The 19,853-nt window shown below is 39.0% G+C and overlaps 1 protein-coding gene across 3 annotated transcripts in view; it reads left to right on the top strand.

The window, feature by feature from the left end:
- The window catches only part of PAIP2B (poly(A) binding protein interacting protein 2B), a 41,105-nt gene that overhangs the window by 8,699 nt on the left and 12,553 nt on the right, over positions 1 to 19,853 (top strand). For all 3 annotated transcript variants that reach the window (XM_017865676.1, XM_017865677.1, XM_017865675.1), the window contains one exon: positions 16,852 to 17,000. In XM_017865676.1, the coding sequence (XP_017721165.1) occupies positions 16,863 to 17,000 (138 nt within the window). In that variant the 5' untranslated portion in view covers positions 16,852 to 16,862. The remainder of the gene's footprint in view (positions 1 to 16,851; positions 17,001 to 19,853) is intronic.

The following is a 19,853-nucleotide window of genomic DNA, read 5'->3' as shown; positions in this document are numbered from 1 at the left end:
AAAAAAGTAGCTGGGCATGGTGGCAAGCGCCTGTAGTCCCAGCTACAGGAGGCAGGAGAATGGTGTGAACCCGGGAGGCGCAGCTTGCAGTGAGCTGAGATCGCGCCATTGCACTCGACAGAGTAAGACGCTATCTCAAAAGAAAACCTTTAATTCTGGCACTCAAAACATTCTGGTTTGCTGCTTTTTATACTTTTTTTATGCATATAAACATTTTTAAAAGTAGAATCATGAAATGTAGTCTTTTGTCACTTACTATATTTTGGGCATGTTTCTGTGGCAGTAAATATATCCTGGCATCATCATTTTTAATAGCTGGCTGTATATTAAGTGAATCATTGCCACTCCAGAGGTGAATTTCCTTATATATACATTTTAATGGACTCGAGCAAGCATTTTTGGACTGAATTCGTAGAAGTAGAATTTCTGGAGGAAAATAACAAAAAAACAGTTTTAGGGTTTTTAATAGAAATTTTCAAATTATCCTATAGGAAAATGGGTTCAGTATATACTCCCACCAACAGTGACGGAGTTCCAGTTTCCCCCTTCCATTTGTCATCTTTGCTCATCTTTAGGCAGAAAGTCTCATTGTTTTAATTACATTTTCTTTAATTTCTAGTGCTTTTGAGTCTTTTTTAAATGCTTATTGGCCATTTTTATTCTTGTAGGAAGTGCCTATTTCTCCATTGCCTATTTTCTGTTGGAAAGTATTTGTTTTTTTCTGACTAATTTTATAAAATTATAAAATTTTATCTCTTCTATCATTTTCTTTTCTGAGTAATTTTAAAGATTTCTTTATAGGGTAAGGATACAAACCTTTTATCTGTCATTGAAGTTACCAAAACTGTCTCCCACTAAGTGGTCCTTTTGCTTTATTTTTTCTTTCTTTTTTTTGCTAGCCAAGCTCCAAAGTCACATTTCACTTTATTTTTATTGGGCTGAATGAAAGCATTTTAACTTAGTGATTTTAGTGTAAACAGGAGTAGAGCAGAATGTAATTATCTAGGTCTCGGTCTGTCACCCAGGCTGGAGTACAGTGGCATGATCTTAGCTCCTGCAGCCTCAAACTCGTGGGCTCAAGTGATTTTCCCGCCTCAGCCTCCCAGATAGCTAGGACTACAGGTATATGCCACCACGCCCAGCAGATTTGAAAAATTTTTTGTAGCGATATGAATTTGCTGTGCTGCCCAGGCTGGTCCTGAATTCCTGACTTCAAGTAATCCTCCCTCCTTGGCTTGCCAAAGTGCTGGGATTGTAGGCGTGAGCTACTGCTCCCAGCCCAGAGCTTATTTTTGTTTGCTAGTGGTGTTCTTGGTATCTCTTCATATTTGAGGCTTTGTTGCTAGTGCGAGGTATTACCCTTACCATCTGAGGTTTAAGGACTTTTGTTTTTAATACTGAATACGGAGCCGTTTAGTTCTGCATCTTTGCAAGTAACATAGTGTGCCTACCAGGACTCTGCTTCATATCCATTGAAAGCAAGAAGCAATACAGTAAAACTTTGCCTGGCTAGAGGCTTTGAAAGAATGGAGTATTCTGGTTTAATTCTGTTAACTTGGAAGTTATGAAGGTGAAAAAAATTCAAAACTTTAATTTCCTGTAGAATGCAATTCAAAAGTATAGACTGGGCGTGGTGGCTCACACCTGTAACCTCAGCACTTTGGGAGGCCCAGGTGGGCAGATCACCTGAAGTCAGGAGTTTGAGACCAGCCTGACCAACATGGTGAAATGGTGAAACCCTGTCTCTACTAAAAATAGAAAAGTTAGCTGGGCATGGTGGTGGACTCCTGTAATCCCAGCTACTACTCAGGAGGCTGAGGCAGGAGAATCACTTGAACTGGGAAGGCAGAGGTTTCAGTGAGCCAAGATCATGCCACTGCACTCCAGCCTAGAAAACAGTGAGACTCCGCCCCCAAAAAAATTAAAAAATATATATATAGCCAATAATTCCACTTTTCTTCTCTTAGTAAGTTTGGACATTCAGATCTACTTGGCGTTTTATTATAGAACTCCTAGTGTTCCTGAGACTTACATTGTGAAGATCCTTTTCTAAAACTTTAGATGTAAGAGGATGTAAATGGTATTGTATGAGATCAGGCCGGATGAGAACTGACACTTGTAAATACACTTTTTAGACTAAGTCTCTGATTGCCATTTGTTCTTATTTAACTAATAAAAATAAAACACGTTGGATGGAGGGTGAGAGTAGAAAGGAGATATATGTCTTTTAATTGGATGTCATTATTTCATATCAAGATAGAATATACAGTATCCCTGGCTTTAGGCCTACAGAAAGAAACACATTTTCTAAGTGCTATATGCCAGAGGTTCTTGAACACCTGGAGGGCTTATTGCAACACAGATTGTTGGACCCTATTCCAGAGTTTCTGATTCATCAGGTCTAGGGTGGGGCCTGAGAATTCGCATTTATAACAAGTTCTCAGGTGATTCTGATGCTGCTGGTCCAGAGACTACATTTTTGAGAACCACTCTTATATACTAAAAATTGTAGAACTCTAGAAGAAAGCTGTTTGGTCTGGGATGAGAAGCACACAGGTTATGGAACAAATCATGACAGATTCAACCCTTGATCGAAGCCTAGTGTGGAGTTCAGGTTACAAGCAATACACAGTGACATAACACAGTTCTTGTTTTTTTATTATTGGAAGTCATAGCCAAGTATCTAGTGAGAAACTCTGTTTCATTTGCAAGGCTTAGAGAGGCCAGGAGATTCTAGTCAAATAGGATTTAGTGATTAACCCCAAGACAGTAAGAGTTATTTATGTCCTTTTTCTCTCACCCATCACTTAGCATTTAGCCTTACTTTAGAAGGGCCTTGTATTTTTTAAAACTGGTAAAGAGCTTTGAGTACTTATTAAATTGAAACTTTTGTGTGTTTTTAAAGATATTAGACATGTTTCTTAAGATTATTTTAAACAGTAATGTAGGAGAATAAGAGAAACTTTTTCCAAAAAAGAGAGATCATTGTGATTATTTTATCTTATTGGAATGATAAGATAAAAGACTTGTTGGATAATATAGTCTGCTTCATTAATCATCAAGCATGCTATGGGTCTTCCATTTTATAGGATTTTACCTCAACTGAGGTAATACCGGTAATTCTTGTACTCCATTTGAAGATGAAAAATCAAGGCCAAAATCAAAGACCTGGCATAGAAGCTGGATAATGAAGACAGCTTCTAATGAAGACAGCTTCGAAGGAACACATAGATACACACACACATAGATATACATATATATAAAGTACACACTCATATATTTTTTAAAGTTTTATTTATTGTTATTATTGTCAGCACAGAGATATCTGCGCTGAACTTAGGCATCATATGTAGAATCTGTAGAATCTTTGGGTTGAAGAGAAAAGAAACTCTGGAAGCCACACCTTTTCATAGAGGAGTTTTGCTTTAACAAGTTTTTCTTGATTGTCAACACTAATTTCTATTGTTCCACGGCTAATAGCCTCAGTTGACCAGCTGGTTCAGCCTAGACTGTTTGAAGGAATAACTACTATTACAAACAGTGGGTTAGGAAGATTCCCTACTTGGAAACCTTCCTGTTTTTCTCCCCTTACCCCTCAGAGAAGAATTTGAGTGAAGAAGGGTAGAACTAGAACCCACAGATTAAACCGGTGGCTCTGAAGCTTGGCTGCACATCAAAAACAACCCAGACTGTTTTCTAGAAAACCATACAGATTTTGCGCCCTACCTTCAGACCATCTGAATTGTGATCTCCTGGGATGGAACCTGTTTGGGAGGTGAGCGGGGGGGTCTGCATTTTTTTTTTTTGAGACGAAGTCTTGCTCTGTCACCCAGGCTGGAGTGTGGTGGCACGATATTGGTTGGGTCTGCATTTTTTAATAACTTTCCCAGGTAATTTTGTGTAGGCTCCTGGACTGTATGCCTCAGATCAGATCAGTGCTAGACCCAGGTGAATTTTCACCAGCTTATTGTGAAATAAGAAATATAAGGACCACATACTATTTTTCGTAACATTAAATTTATTCAGTTTAAAGAATTGTCCTTTGCATTGAATTAAGGCCTTCTTGGGTTTTTTTGGTGCTAAAATATCCTTTTATAGAATGATGTTGATGAGGATGTTTTACCATCTTTGTATGGTTTTAATTGGAATCCTATATTGTCCTCAATATTTTTTAAAATCTCCTGGTTTATGAAATCCTAAACACTGAGTGCCTCTGATCTAATCATCCTTGGAAATTGTTTTATAAATTCTTTGGAATACAGGTCCATAGAGGGTCCAAAGCCCTTGGAACTAGACAACTCTCAGAATTCAGAATTTTTCAGGTTTAGGAAGATGCTTTCTCTGTGTTACGAATGCCTCAGTGTGTCTGGTGCAACATCCTTAGTCACATACATTAATATTTCTAAGCAAAACAGGAGTATTCACACTAAGTGGGTAGATAAAGGCTGTATATAGCTTCATATCAGTTCAGGCCAAATTTTACTGTCCTGTAAGTTTTGACATAAAACATATGAAAATTCATGGTTTTAGAGCCGTTTGGATATTGGAATTGTGCATAATGGATTGTAGACCTATTTGGAGGATTGCTTTCTCATCCTAAAAGTATTAGCAAGCTTCAAATTAAATGGAGCTTCATATGTTCATGGTAGGGAATGTAATTTATTTTGATTTAAATAAGCTACCATATGCTGTGATTGGTTTGTGTTTTCCTTCCAAAGACCTCAGTACTTTTGTTTAATAGCATTTTTCTTCAGCATGGTTCCCCGAACCCCGTTTGTAATATTTGAGATCAAATCAGAGTTTTCTATTATAGCCTTTCTGGACCTGAAGTGGGAAGTGTGAGAGTATGGGGTAGTCACTACATGGGAGTGGTTAAGAACATGGGCTTTGGGACCAGAAAGACCTAAGCTTAAGCACCAATTCTAGTACTACTAGGTTATACTTTAGGCAAGGTGTTTAATGAATCTCTGGTGGCTCATGCCTGTAATCCTAGCTACTTGAGAGGATGAGGCAGGAGGATCACTTGAGCCTAGAAGTTCAAGTCCAGTCTGGACATCACAGTGAGACCCTGTCTCTAAAAAAAATTTTTTAAATAAATAAATGAAAGGCGGAGTATTTATGTGAAAAAAATTGGGAGACTAATAATCCCTGCCTCGTGGGATTGTTACGAAGATTAAAAGAGAGACTGTTACTGAAGTACTTAAAAGAGCTATTATTTTATTGCCATTCTTTCCACCTTGTATTTGGATAGATTACCATACTTGTTTTTTCTGTGTAACTTGGTTGTCCAGTGGGGTTCTCATTCCCTTTGAGGCCTGGAGAAACTTGTCTTAAATGCTTTCCCAATTCATAAATCGGGACAAGTTCCCAGTTCATACTAAGTCTTGCCGTTGCAATTTAGACATAAAATCTGCCTCTTGAGTGGTTTCCACACCAGAAAATCCACAGACTCCTGAATTTTATATGGGCCTAATAGTCTTACTGAACATTGGAAGTCTTAAGGTGTAGTCCATTTTACACAGTGTGAGGCCTTTCATACTCTGAGATGTACGACTCTTGACTTTTCTTCTTCACTGTGTCCAGCACTGTGCCCTCATTAGCCAGGTAAATGTTCCCCTTTCTCCCAGGAAATGTTCTGACCTTACCCTGGTTCCTCAAGGACCCTCTTTCTCCCCCAGATTAACTTTCAAAGAGCTTTTCCAACCCAAAATGACACCCTTCCTGAAAAGATTTCCAGTGGATACTGTTTTCGCTACCTCATTACAGATGTGTTATGCTGCTTGGCTCCCCTCTCCCCACTTAGCTGTGGCAAACCTTTATTTCCAGAAATATGTCAAATAAAATGAACATGTGATCCCTTTTGCGATTTTGTTGGGATTCACTGTATGGATTTCTTCTAGTTTAGATAATTACACTGTGCCAAGCTTTTATTCTTAGCATACAGCAGATGAAGAGAATGTTATAGTCACTTGGTGTTATTAATGCTAAAATAGTAAACAAGAACACAAAATTTTCTAGATTAGAAGTGTTCCCCCCTCCCCCCCGGCCAGGCACAGTGGCTCACATCTGTAATCTGGCGCTTTGGGAGGCTGAGGCAGGAGGATTGCTTGAAGCCAGGCGTTTGAGACCAGCCTGGGCAACATAGCAAGACCCCTACTCTTAAAAAAAAAATTAGCCATGCCTGGTGGTGCACACCTGTAGTCTTAGCTAGTTGGGAGGCTGAGGCGGGAGAATTGCCTGAGACTGGGAGTTCAGTGCTGCAGTGAGCCATTATTGCACCACTGCGCTCCAGCCTGGTCTACAGAGTGAGACTCTGTCTCTATAAAAATCAAAAAATAGTCTGGGCATAGTGGTTCATGCCTGTTATCCCAGCACTTTGGGAGGCTGAGGCAGGAGGATCACTTGAGTCCAGGAGTTCAAGACCAGCCTGGGCAACATAGATGCCATCTCTACTAAAAAATATATAAATAAGTGTTTTTTAATCCCTCTTGAGTAACTTGATTTGTCAAAAACAGATTCCAGAGTAGTGCTGTCTCTGACTGTGGGGAATAACTGTTCATACTCAACAAAGAGTGCTCACTCACAGATCCTAACCCCTGAGGGCATGGGCTTCCTGCCTAGGAAATGAGATTTAGAATACAGCATTCTAAAAATGACAGTTAATCAACAGATTATTTATTAAGGACCTGGTGGGTGCACAGAGGCATGCTAGAAGCTATAAAGGACTTGATTCTTGCCCTCAAGAAACTTCCAAGATTATAGACTAGTCCCAAAACAAATAATGAGTGATACTCTCTCAAATATACATATAATCAAATGTGAGAGGGAGGTGAAGATGGGGAAGACCTTAGGCTCGGAGATTGTATTCAGGCTTTTATAGTAGCATTTCTTTGATATAATTATGCATTTAAAAAACAAATTGTCATCATATCAGTCTGAAATGTATAGAGACACATGTTGGTGAGAAAAGCTTTTTATATATAATAATTTACCCATAGGGATGTTTTTGATTAACGTTATCTGTTAAAGACTTCACAATATTTCCCCATTAATAGTCTATGTCTTTTTGGAGCTGATCTGGAGAAGTCGAGGACCATGTGCTAATTGCTATTTGATGTTATTCTAGGAGGACAGTTGATTGGCTTTGGGGCGAGGAGTTGGAACTTGAGGACTAGAAGGCAGATCTGAATCTAGAAATCTTGCCACTGACTTTTGGCAAGTCTTTTGATTCTACCTTTGAAACTGCCTTTAAATGCCTTGCGGAGTATATTTTATGGCTGTTCTGTACATATCCAGTAGAATGATAGTGATATCACAGAACATCCTTGGGGCGTTGTTTCTAAAACTTTGGGATTGTTAATAGTTACCAGATTAAAAATGTATGTAATATGTGTAATAAAGATAACAATACATAAATTTGGGAAATGCTTAGTAAATTAAACAGGACTTTTCAGAAAAATGAATTTACACATGGCCATGATTTTTTTTTTTTTCCCAAAGAACATTCATAAGACTGTAGTTTGTAGAACACTAGTTTGGGAACTGTTGGTGTAGGAATTAGGGTAATTAGGATTTGGACTATTCCAGGTAGAGGTTGTCACTATATTTGAAGAATTGTTCTTAAGCCTTTAGTCTTTCTATATATCAGAATTACCTATAGCAAATTAACAAGCAGAAATACAAAAATAGGACCTTGGCTCAGGCCTAGCAAATCAGAATATCTGCAAAGTATGGATGTGGAAAAACTTCCAGGCGATTCTATGTACTCCTAAGACTGAAAACCGCTCAATTAGAATAGACCTTCTTGCCAATTGCTAAATGCAGTCTTTTTTTTGGAGACAAGTCTTGCTCTTGTCCCCCAGGCTGGAGTGCGAAGGCGCAATCTCAGCTCACTGCAACCTCCACCTCCCGGGTTCAAGCGATTATCCTGCCTCCCCCCACCCCCCACCTCCCCGAGCAGCTGGGATTACAGCCGCCTGCCACCACACCCGGCTAATTTTTGTATTTTTAGTAGAGATGGGGTTTCACCATATTGGCCAGGCTGGTCTAGAACCCCTGACCTCAGGTGATGCACCTGCCTCGGCCTCCCAAAGTGCTGGGATTACAGGCATGAGCCACCATGCCTGGCCAGCTAAATGCATTCTTAATCCTATTTGAGTATGCTTCTGTTTTGTTTTCTTGGGTCTGGTCCAGGGACTAGACTGTTGCTGTAATTAAGTTCAGTTTTATTATTCTTCCCAGAGTATCTGTATCCCAATTTTCAGATTCCATTTCATCAGTGGGGCAGACTTATAGGTCAGTATAGGACAAGTTTTAAACATTAATGAAAAAGAGATTGTATTGTATTTATATTGTCTTTCTCATCTGGCAGTCTTGAGTTTAATTTAGAAAATGCCTCTATTTGTAATTTACCTTTGTTTTGATATATTTTACAAATGTAGAGATCACATAAGTGATTTCCCTCTTTTTCCTGACTTCCTTGTCAACTAAAACGTTTTTGAAAACTTCTTGTTAACTTGTTATTGCAGGTAAGCTCCATTTTCTGTTTGCTTAAGCTCACTGACGTCATATTTGCAAGCACTGTTCTTGCATCAAATGGAAGATAACCAATGGAACATTTGTGCATTGAGGTCAATATAGGAAGGCTTAGCAGAATGACTACTTAATTTGTTTTCTGTTAATGTCCATGCAGCTTCTCTGGGAATAAATGAAATGGAAGTACGTGGGACAAAATCTTTTTATTATTATTATACTTAGCTTCTAGGGTACAAGTACAATGTGCAGGTTTGTTTCATGTGTATACATGTTGCCATGTTGGTGTACTGCACCCAATTAACCTCATTTTACATTAGGTATATTCTTAATGCTTCCCTCCCTGCTCCCCCACCCATGACAGGCCCAGTGTGTGATGTTCACCCTTCCTGTGTCCAGAATGTTCTCATTGTTCACTTCCCACCTATGAGTGAGAACATGCGGTGTATTGGTTTTCTTGTCTTGTGATAGTTGCTGAGAATGATGTTTCCAGCTGCATCCATGTCCCTAAAGGGACATTGACTCTCCTTTTTTATGGCTGCATGTGTATTCCATGGTGTATATGTGCCAATTTCTAATCCGTCTGTCATTGATGAATTTGGGTTGTTACCTGTAACCTTTAAAAAAAATTCTTATATACACTGTAATATGTCCTCCTCACCCACCAAAAACTCGAACTACTCCCACTTTCTCTTTTCTTTCCTTGATCCTTCACAAGATAATTGAGGAAAATCTGATGGTTATATTTACTTGTAAGAAAAATCTTGTAAACGAGGAGACGGGAAAATTATTTTAGTGCAAAGTTGACATGTATATAAAATATGTTCTGGCTGGGTGTGGTGGCTTACGCCTGTATCCAGCACTTTGGGGAGCTGAAGCGGGCAGATCACGAGTAGAGATCAGACCATCCTGGCTAACACAGTGAAACACTGTCTCTTTACTAAAAATACAAAAAATTGCTGGGCATGGTGATCGCGCCTGTAGTCCCAGGCTACTCGCGGAGCTGATGTAGGGAATTGCTTGAACCAGGAGGTGGAGGTTGCAGTGAGCCAAAATCGCACCATTGCACTCCGCTGGAGGTGGACAGGTGAGTGACTCCTCTCAAAAAAAGAAAAAAAAAAAAGAAAAAGTTCTATGTGTTTTAAAAGACGTTATAAAATTATTTCTTGTATTGCTTATGTAGCTTTAAAATGTTCATTTGTGTTTGTGTATGTGTGTGACCCTGTGAAAAATTAGAAGAATAAACACAAAGTTAGAAAGTTGGAGTTTGATGCATTAATCCAGCAGCTGTCTGGGCAGACCAACTTACACTTGGGGGATATAAGCATTCCTGCCACCAGGGAAGTGAAATTTCCCACCGTGGAGTAAGGATGTTTCATGTGGCTTTGTAATGGATAAAATCTTTCTCCTGATGCTCTTCCCACTGCTCTGATTTCATGCTCACCATGCAACCATCTTTTACTAATTAAGCATCCCAGGCATTTGGATTTTGAATGGTGGGAATGTATTAGCTATTCGAAAATAAACAAATATTCCCTTCTGCCTTCCCAGGACGTACACTATCAACTATACCTTCTCCCTCCTGTATGTATAACCTGTCCCTCTCCACTAGACCCTTTCTATGAACATTTAAACATGAACTAGACTTTCTAATCTTTAAAGATGTCATTTCCGTGGACTTCATACCACTCCAGTTTCTGTCTGTTCCTGCCTCTTCCCTTGGCAGCTGGACTCTGAGTTATCTCATACTTGGTATCACCTACGATTCATCCTACCTCCATTTGGCTTTCATTCTCATTTTTCTCCATGGAAACTGCTCTCATTAAGGTCATCAGAGACTCCATGGTCCTGAATTCTATGGACACTTCTCAGTCTTCCTCCTACTTGACCTTTCAGCAGCCTTCTGTATTCCTACTTTACTGGAATTGGATTCATTCCCTGTGGCTGCTGTAACAAATTACCACAAACTGGTGTCTTAAAATAACATTTATTCTCTCATAGTTCTGGAGGCCAGAAGTCCAAAGTCAAGGCGTCAGGAGGGCCACTTTCCCTCTGGAGGCTCTAGGGGAGAATTTGTTCTTTGCCTCTTCCAAATTCTGATGACTGTGGGCATTCCTTGATTTGTGGCCACACCACTCCAATCTCTGCCTCCATGGTCACATTGCCTCCTCCTCTTCTATGTGTATGTTAAATCTCCCTCTGCTTTTCTCTTATATACCTATCATTGAATTGAGGGCCCACCTGAATAATTCAGGATGATCTCCTTATCTTAAAGTCCTTAATTATATATACAGACACCCTTTTTTCCAAATAAGGTAGGCTTCACAGATTCCATGGATTAGGACATGGACATATATATTTTGGGGGGCTACCATTTAATCCATCGACATCTGTGATGTCACACTCTTCTGATTGTCTTCTCAACACTGCTTCTCAGTTTCCTTTTCATGTTGCCTTCCTTCTCTACTTGACTTGTGTGTGTGTGTGTGTGTGTGTGTGTGTGTGTGTGTGTGTGTGTGTGTGTGTAATGGAGTCTCGCTCTGTCACCCAATCTGGAATGCAATGGTGCGATCTCAGCTCCCTACAACCTCCATCTCCCAGGTCCAAGCGATTCTCCTGCCTCAGCCTCCGAGTAGCTGGGATTACTGGCATGCACCAACACACTCAGCTAATTTTTGTCTTTTTAGTAGAGATGGAGTTTCAACATGTTGGCCAGACTGGTCTCTAACTCCTGACCTCAAGTGATAACGCCTCTCTTGGCCTCCCAACATGTTGGGATTACAGGCGTGAGCCACAGCGCCCGGCTTCTACCTGACTTTTTAAAATGTTCACACACATCAGTGCTGGGTCATGGACCCTCTTCTCATCTCACTTTGCATTTTCTCCATAGGCAGTATCTTCTATTCCTATGACTTCAGTTACCATTTATATAAACGACTACTCCAACTTTCTATATTTAGGCAGACTTCTCCTATTCTTGGTGCATACAGCCAACCTACTTAACGTCACCATTTGAGTGTTTCAGAAGCATTGCAAATTTAACATGTCCAAAATAGAACTCATCACCTTTTTTACCCCCACGCCCCTATCACCACCCAAGAAAAGTTTGCCCTTCCCACAGAGTTCCTTAGCTCAGTGAATGACATTACCATCCACCCAGTTGCTTGTGCCAAAATTATCCTTGATATTTCCCTCACTCTGACTCCCCACATCTAGTTCATCACCAGAAACCTCCTAAAATAGTTTTGGAGTCTACCTCCTTTCTTCTTACTGCCATCATCTTAGTTCAAGCAGCTACCCTTTTTTCATCTCAATTGGAATAATAGCTTCCTTACCAGTCTCTCATTATTAACTCTCTGTCTCTCCAATCCATTTTCCACATGGCAGCCTGAGTGATCTCAAAATATGTCGAATCATGCTACAATGCATTATAAGGAATTTGAGAACTCCTTATAATGGCTTCTATTATTTAGGATGAAATCCAAAATCCTTCATGTAGTCTCTTAAGGTCCTGAATGATCTGATCTGGCCCCACCTGCCTCTCCAACCTCATCTCTCTTCCTTGTCATTCTCCAGCTATATACATATCTACCTTCTTGTAGTTCCCGAAAGTTCCCTCCTGCCTTTGATTCGTTGTACATCCTTTTCTCTCTCATCCCTATTGCTAGTAAACTTATATTTTTTAGGTGTCGATGAAAATGTTTCTTGCTCAGGGAAACCTTTCTGAACCATCCCCTCTCCTGGACTAGATTGGGCCCCCTGTTGTTTTCTAATAGTCCCTTTTATAGCATGGATCATAATTATTTTTAACTATTTTCTTGTCTCTCTCCTGAGAGAATGTAAATATCACCAGGGCAAGGGCTGTGTACCTATCAAAGCAAGAGTCAAGCACAGTGCCTCAGCACTGAGGGTCAGTAGGCACTCGGATATTAATGAGTGAATAGATTTATGATCTTAGTTGTTAAGATGTAGCTGAGAGAAAGCAAAACCCGAATCCAGTGGCAGAATATTTGAAATAAAATGTAAAGCTGTCATCCACAATATTTACTTTTTAAAATGATATTAACCAGACTGAAGAAAGTAATGAAACTGTAGGAAACAAAATAGGAGGGACTAGTTTTTATTTCAGTTGTTCAGTAGACTTTTCCAGGTAATTCAGTCAAAAGTCCTAAGTAATCTTAGCAAACTGTTATAGGCACATTGCAGGTTTGTAACTTCTGAAAAATATTATTTAAGTTCAAAGAATAGCTAGTTTTTGGTATGAGCATGTTGGATCTGAAAGTTGTGGGTGTTTTAAGTGTTAAACTGATGAAGCATGTATCCTTGAAATATCCTAGATACATTAAAAGTCCTGGAGTTCTTTCTGACTTGGAACGGAAGTCCCTATTTCAAGCCACATATTTTAGACACAAATATGTCTTGACCCTTGACCATGATAGTGCCAACTCAAATGCTTGGCAGGCCTTAGCACCCTTGTATTGACTATTAACAGGGTTGCGAGCTTTCCCATTTTCAGCCAAAGTGACAACTGTTATTTCTTATTTTCAGCATGTTTGACATGTGTATAAGAGGGAAAGTTGGGTGAAGGGGAAATAAGTTTCAAATTGTTCTTAGATTTCAAGATGCAATATAATCACAGACCAGACACAAACTCCTTTATCTACGGTTGAGGTCTAAATCTTAAAGAACTGCTTCTCAGGCAGTGACCTATTTCAAATTGCACATTTGTCTTCTTGATAGATAAAAAGATGTTATAACATAGTGGTTTGTGTGGCAGAGTTAATTGCCAGTGTTTATTGACTACCTGTATAAGCTGTTGTTAGGTGACAACTTTCCCCAGAGCTTAGCAGGTTAAAACAGCAAATATTTATTATTTCATAATTTCTGTGCATCAGGAATTTGGGAGTAGTTTGGCAGAGTGCCTGTGCTTGAGACTCTTACAGAGTTGCAGTCAAGCTGTCGTCTGGGGCTGCTATGTCATCTGAAGGCTTGACTGGGAGGAAAATGCACTTCTAAGCTCCCTTACATGGTGGTTCATTTCCTTGTACCATGAGCCTCTCTGTAATGTAACTCACAACGTGGCAACCATTCAGCCTCTTAACCCGATTTATGTAACCAAGCATTCCTCCCATCTCTGGAAGGTTTGGGCATATTTTCTTTGTCCTCACTACACTAGACTTTCATCCTTGAAGTGGATGAGGATCAAATGAAATAATGAATGTGAAATGGTGAAGTGGAATGGCTAGAGAAACACAGTGCTCAAGCATGGACAGTGACCTGGGAAAGAGCTGGAAACAGAAAGAAAATGTTACGTGAAACTGGGAGCAGGAACTTCAGGGAAGTTGTGATGATCCTGTCTTCCCTCGTGTCTTCCCCAAGTTGGAAACATCCAAATGCCTTCCCTAGGAGTTACCAGTCTCCAGCAAAAATCTCCCTATTGCCACCTAGCTACTAAAGCCAGGGCACATTAAGCAGCAGTTTACTCATACCCAGCAGGGCCCACAAAACAATGTTGTTCTTGAACTATGTGCCTTAAAGTGTGGGTATGAAAGTGCTTTATTAATTTTTAAACAGTATAAAAATTAAGTTGTTGGAATGCTGCTGTTTGGAAACACCAAACTTTCTAATTGTTTGGAAAACACAGGTTGAATAGTACAAAATACAAATCAACACTGTATAATCTAAGAGATTCACTTGCCTAGTATTGACAATACCATATCAGTGTTTTCAACTTCTGTGAAGTATTTGCATTAAGTTCAGTAACAGTTTTCGTTGAGTTTATGGTAATTCCCCTCTCCCTTTCTCATGAATAAGCACATTCTGGAATTTGCTATCTGTGCTCCACCTTGCTCTTGAATTAGAAGGGTTTTTTTTTTTTTTTTTTACTTTCTTGCTTCCTTTGCCTTCCCTTTCCCTTTTCCTTACAATCATGTGCACTCAGAACTTATTTTGGGCACAGGAAGATTTTTTTTTTAAAACTGAACTCTAATTTCTGCTTCCGTGTAGTGATTTTCCATATTGATGGTGAGAAGTCAGTGTGCTAGTTGCAAACAACTGCCAAATCTTTGGAAATAATAGTACAGTATATCTTGCTACCTAGCAAGGTTCAGGACCTTTAAGAGTCTCTGTGCTTAGGAATACCCCATTTACTTACAGGGCAAATACTGTTGCCCTGGCATTTAGAACAGCCTTGCTTCTATCATTGTTATGCTACAGATGGAAGTGGTAAAAATAAAGAACTGGTTTCTTCCCCTCTATAGCTTATGAAATTATTATTGTGGGTCTGTATTTGGAATAGACATTGATTTCTTTTGTTTCTGTTTAAAATATGTTAAACAGATATATTTCATACTGGTAGCCTTATTTAAACCTACAGTGATTTAAATGGTTCTATTTTAAATGAATTATTTTAGAACTATGTACCACTGAGTTGTTTTTCCATCTATTCTTTACTCTTTACAATTTTACCTTGTCTTTTTAGTATATTGCATTTCTAATATCCATAACAGGTTAGGAAATTGCAAAACAAAACAAACAAAAAACAAAAACAAAAAAATCTTTAAAGAGAACGAAGAAAGAATATTTTACTGTATCCAGAAGCAGAAAATAACTTATTCACGAGTGTTGCCGAGATGGAAAGAACCCCTAGGAAATAATTTGTTTAAACTTGGGGGTCGGGGTAGAGATGGAGTCAAGGTTGAAGGGAGATGAGTTAGAGAGGGAAAGTTGCCTAAATACAATTAAGCCTCAGGTATTTATGGAACTCCTAATATTGTGGTGAGTTACAAAATCTATTAAACTCAATCTTGCTTGTCAGGAATTGAGAATCTAATTGGAAGGAGAAAAATTATGCATATGAAACAACAATTAAGTAGTGTACTAAGTACAGAAGGGAAGTGGTGAATAAGTAAAGAAGGAAAGTAGTGAATGAAGACTGGAATGATTTTTTAGGAATTGTTAAGATTTAGAAGAATAACAGAAAAAGATATATTCGAAATGATAGCAAAAACATCAAAATGGGTTTAGAAGTCAAAATAAACAATTTTATTTACATACAATTTTACAAAGCTGTAGACAGAAACATATACATGAGCTAGAAAAAAATTAAGGCCAAAAAAATTTGCCACTAAAAAATTACATATACTGAATAACATAGTTATAAACTTTCATTTAAATTATTTTATAAAAAATAAAAATTATAACAAATATAATACATACTTTTACAAAAGATAAGGAAAAGATATATACCCCAGTAGAAAAATGGGCAAAGTACTTTAGCAGTAAAATTACAGAATAAGAAATATAAATGGCCAGTAAACATATCTTAAGATAATCAGCCTCAGTAAAAATTAAAGAAATGTAAAAAAATGCAAGTTTTATCTTACGAGATTAGCAATGGTTTAGAAAATAATACTCATGATTAATACCCGTTTCCATTGGGAAACGGGCACTTCCACACTACTGGTGGGAATTTAAATTCTTATGGTAGTGTGGCAATGCCAAGAGCCTTAAAAAAGAGAACATAATTCTCCAATGTAACAGCTCTATTTCTAGGAGATATCCTAAATAAATAATTAGAAAAGACCTTGATAAAGTAGAACCTTTATAAACAGAAACATTGGAAACACCCCCAAAAGATAGTATGGCTATATTATTAAATAACATAAGAATGAGAAAAAGCAAATGATGGGGCATCTTGTATCACATGATCCTATTACTATTGAGAATGGATACTTGGGAAATATGTGTGTATGTTTGTATCTACACAAACGTATGGGAATTCAGGAAGGTTATATGCACCACATTGTTAATTGTTCTTAACTCTGGATGACTGGACAACAGGTGACTTTTGTTTTTTCCATTTTGCTTATCAATATGATAAACGTATTTTAAATACATTTTAAAGAAAACAGCTTGAGAATTAGAATAAGGAGTAGGTACTTACAATGTTCATTAAGAATGCATTTTCTCTATCAGATATTAAGGAAGCTGTAATGATCTTCACTAGGTTCCAGGACCTACAGAAATTTGGCATGGGAAGATTCCTACCCCTCCCACCCCGTCCCACTTGCCTAGAAAGTACTAAGTGAGCCTAGGTGTTAATAGACATCTTTTCTTTTAACTTTTAAATAATTGTACATCTGTCTAGTTGTTAACTGTAGGATATGGATGGTTTTATAAGAGTTACAGACTAAGTTTCTGTTTATAGTTAAAATCTTTGACTAGAATTTCAGAAGCTTCTGACAGAATCTGCATGTTTTAGGTCTACATTTCCTTTATCCTTATATTCATTTTATCTTTTCTTTTGCTCCTCTTTAGGTTCTATCATAATGAATGGATCCAATATGGCAAATACATCACCCAGTGTAAAATCCAAAGAGGACCAGGGGTTAAGTGGGCACGATGAAAAGGAAAACCCATTTGCAGAGTACATGTGGATGGAGAATGAAGAGGATTTCAACAGACAGGTAAAGAAAGAGTGGAAAAGTGGAAGGTTGATGATACGTGTAACTCAATAGCTATAATATTTTACTGCCAGTTTGTTACAAAAAGAAATGGATACAGTTAGCTTTAGAATAACTTAAAAATTCATTGCGGGGGTCGGGGGGGGCCTCATCTGGAATGACCAGGAAACATCTTCATCTGGTAAGAGACCAGAGCGATAGTACCTTGGAGGAAGATATTTGTATTTTTCTTACCATGTTGATTAAAAGAGAAAACAAATGTCAGACTAATTAGTTGATATCTGAAAATCCTCATGTGAGAGCCCATGTATAACCAAATAGATTTGCATATACTCCACACTATAATATGCCTTTTAAGTGTAGTTCACATTACACGGTAATTACTGCAGAGGGTCCCTGCCCTCAGCCTTGTTCTGGCTAGATTTGTTTATGACATTTCTCTCAGCAACTGTAGACCATTCTAGAATATTCCCAGAATTTAAATCATACAAGACTCTTCTCAATCTTAGAGGACTGACATAAAACCCTGTACCAAACCATGGTAGCTGAGGTCCTTTATCCTGCCCTGATTCTACCTTTAATCCTAGGAAGCACAGTGGTTCTTTAACTCTCTATAGTGATCAATGTGAAATTATTTGCTTGAACAGTAGAGCACTAAAAAACAGAATGGTAGTGAGGTTGTTTTTCTATATACTCTGTAGTTTGTTGCTTTCACTTGCTTATAGGAAATGTGATACTCTGCATTTCATTTTGAAAATAAATGAAGACATAAAAGAAGTTTAAGGCCAGGTGTGGTGGCTCACGCCTGTAATCCCAGCACTTTGGGAGGCCAAGGCGGGCAGATCACGTGAAGTCAGGAATTCAAGACCTGCCTGACCAAAATGGTAAAACCTCATCTCTACCAAAAATACAAAAATTAGTTGGGCATGGTGGCATCCTCCTATAATCCCAGCTACTTGGGAGGCTGAGACACGAGAATTGCTTAAACTGGTAGGTGGAAGTCGCGGTGAGCCAATCACACCACTGCACTCCAGCCTGGGCTACAGAGCAAGACTCTGTCTCAAAAAAAAAAAAAAGATTAAGAACTCTTCACTGAAGGTAAGTATGTTTTCCGTGGGACTTTAGAACAGTCGTGTTTGGCATTTTTGTTGACCTAATGGTTTCACTCTGCTTTTATCCAGCCTCTGAATGAAACATATGTTGTTGAAAACATAAAACAGTTTTCACTAGCTTTGTTAACACTCACTGACATGCTCTTAATCCCAGTGATCAGTATTGCACCTGGACTATTAGAAGCCAGATGTCTGAACTGTGGGTCAGCTGTGCGTTCCTACATTCAGGAGTTTAGCAAACTCAGAGACAGGGTACAAAGAAAAGTGCTGGAAAGCTAGGGGCTTGCAGAGACACACATACACATTCACACAGACACACACACACACACCGCACAAAGAGATTGAGGAAAGACTGTTGAGAAGCTTTAAAAATTATAACTTTTATTTCTGGAGATCTAGGTAAGCAGTGACAGATATATGCATGGCAGCTTCCAATATTGCAGTAAATACCAGGCCCTAAGAAGGGCTGAGCGGATAAACAATTGTTTGCTCAAATTCCCCCAACCCTAATGTTTTACAGGAATACTAGCTTGGCAACATAATTTTGGGTTTTGTTTGTTTGTTTGTGGAGACGGAGTCTCACTCTGTCACCCAGGCTGGAGTGCAGTGGCTCAGTCTCTGCTCACTGCAACCTCCATAGTCCAGGCTCAAACCATTGTCATGCCTTAGCCTCCTGAGTAGCTGGGACTACAGGCATGTGTCACCATCCCCGGCAAATTTTTGCATTTTTAGTAGAGATGGGGTTTCGCCATGTTGGCCAGGCTGGTCTTAAACTCCTGGCCTCAAGTGATCTGCCTGCCTCGGCCTCCCAAAGTGCTAGGATTACAGGCGTGAGCCACCGCGCCTGGCCTGGCAACGTAATTTTAAAACTATTACATGATTTCAGGTCATAGGATTAAGTATTTCAGAGAAGCCTTCTTTATCCTTTATTTGGGAGCAGGAGGGTTTAGGAATCTGGGATATAATTGATGTTAGCTCTTTCTGAACACCTGTACATTACTCTGTTACACTATGGTGTGCTGTACAGTTTTTACCACCACCAAACCCCATTCCATTACTAGCATAGTTTTCATGGTAATTCAGAAGTGGTTTTGCATACCATGTACCTTGAGTTTTATCTTAAGGAGTAGAAACTGGTTTCTAGCTAGCAACCCTGATATAATGTCTTCTGACTTTCTAATAAAATATTTAACAAAACATAGAATAAGATGAAAACAGTTTACAACCCCCCAAACCAGGAGTGACATTCATTGGTCTTTTGAAAAGATTTTCACTGACTGTGAGGCTGATGGAAGTGGATTGAAATGTAGTTTTGGTGGGGGGGAGGATTAAGTCTCAAGAAAAGTAGTGGGACTTTTATTTTAAAGTAACTCTGGAAAGAAGAAGTAAGACCTAACATACTAGTTAGAATTGTGAATGGCTTATATCCCCCAACACCCACACACATACAGAATTTTTTAAGAAATGGGGTCTTGCTGTGTTGCCCAGGCTGGACTTGAACCCCTAGGCACAAGTGGTTCTCTCACTACAGCCTCTTGATTGGCTGTGACTACAGGCATGTGTCACAGTGCCTGGCTAGAATTTCTAAGAGAGAAGATAAGTGGCAGGCACCTGTAGTCCCAGCTACTTGGGAGGCTGAGGCAGGAGAATGATGTGAACCCAGGAGGCAGAGCTTGTGGTGAGCTGAGCTCACAACACTGCACTCCAGCCTGGGTGACAGAGTGAGACTCCATCTCAAAAAAAA

Source organism: Rhinopithecus bieti, unplaced genomic scaffold, assembly GCF_001698545.2.
Source record: "Rhinopithecus bieti isolate Rb0 unplaced genomic scaffold, ASM169854v2 scaffold_83366, whole genome shotgun sequence".
In the NCBI taxonomy this organism is placed as follows: Eukaryota; Metazoa; Chordata; class Mammalia; order Primates; family Cercopithecidae; genus Rhinopithecus; species Rhinopithecus bieti.
Note: the sequence above shows the minus strand (reverse complement) of the source record. Positions and strands in the feature narration are given on the sequence as shown.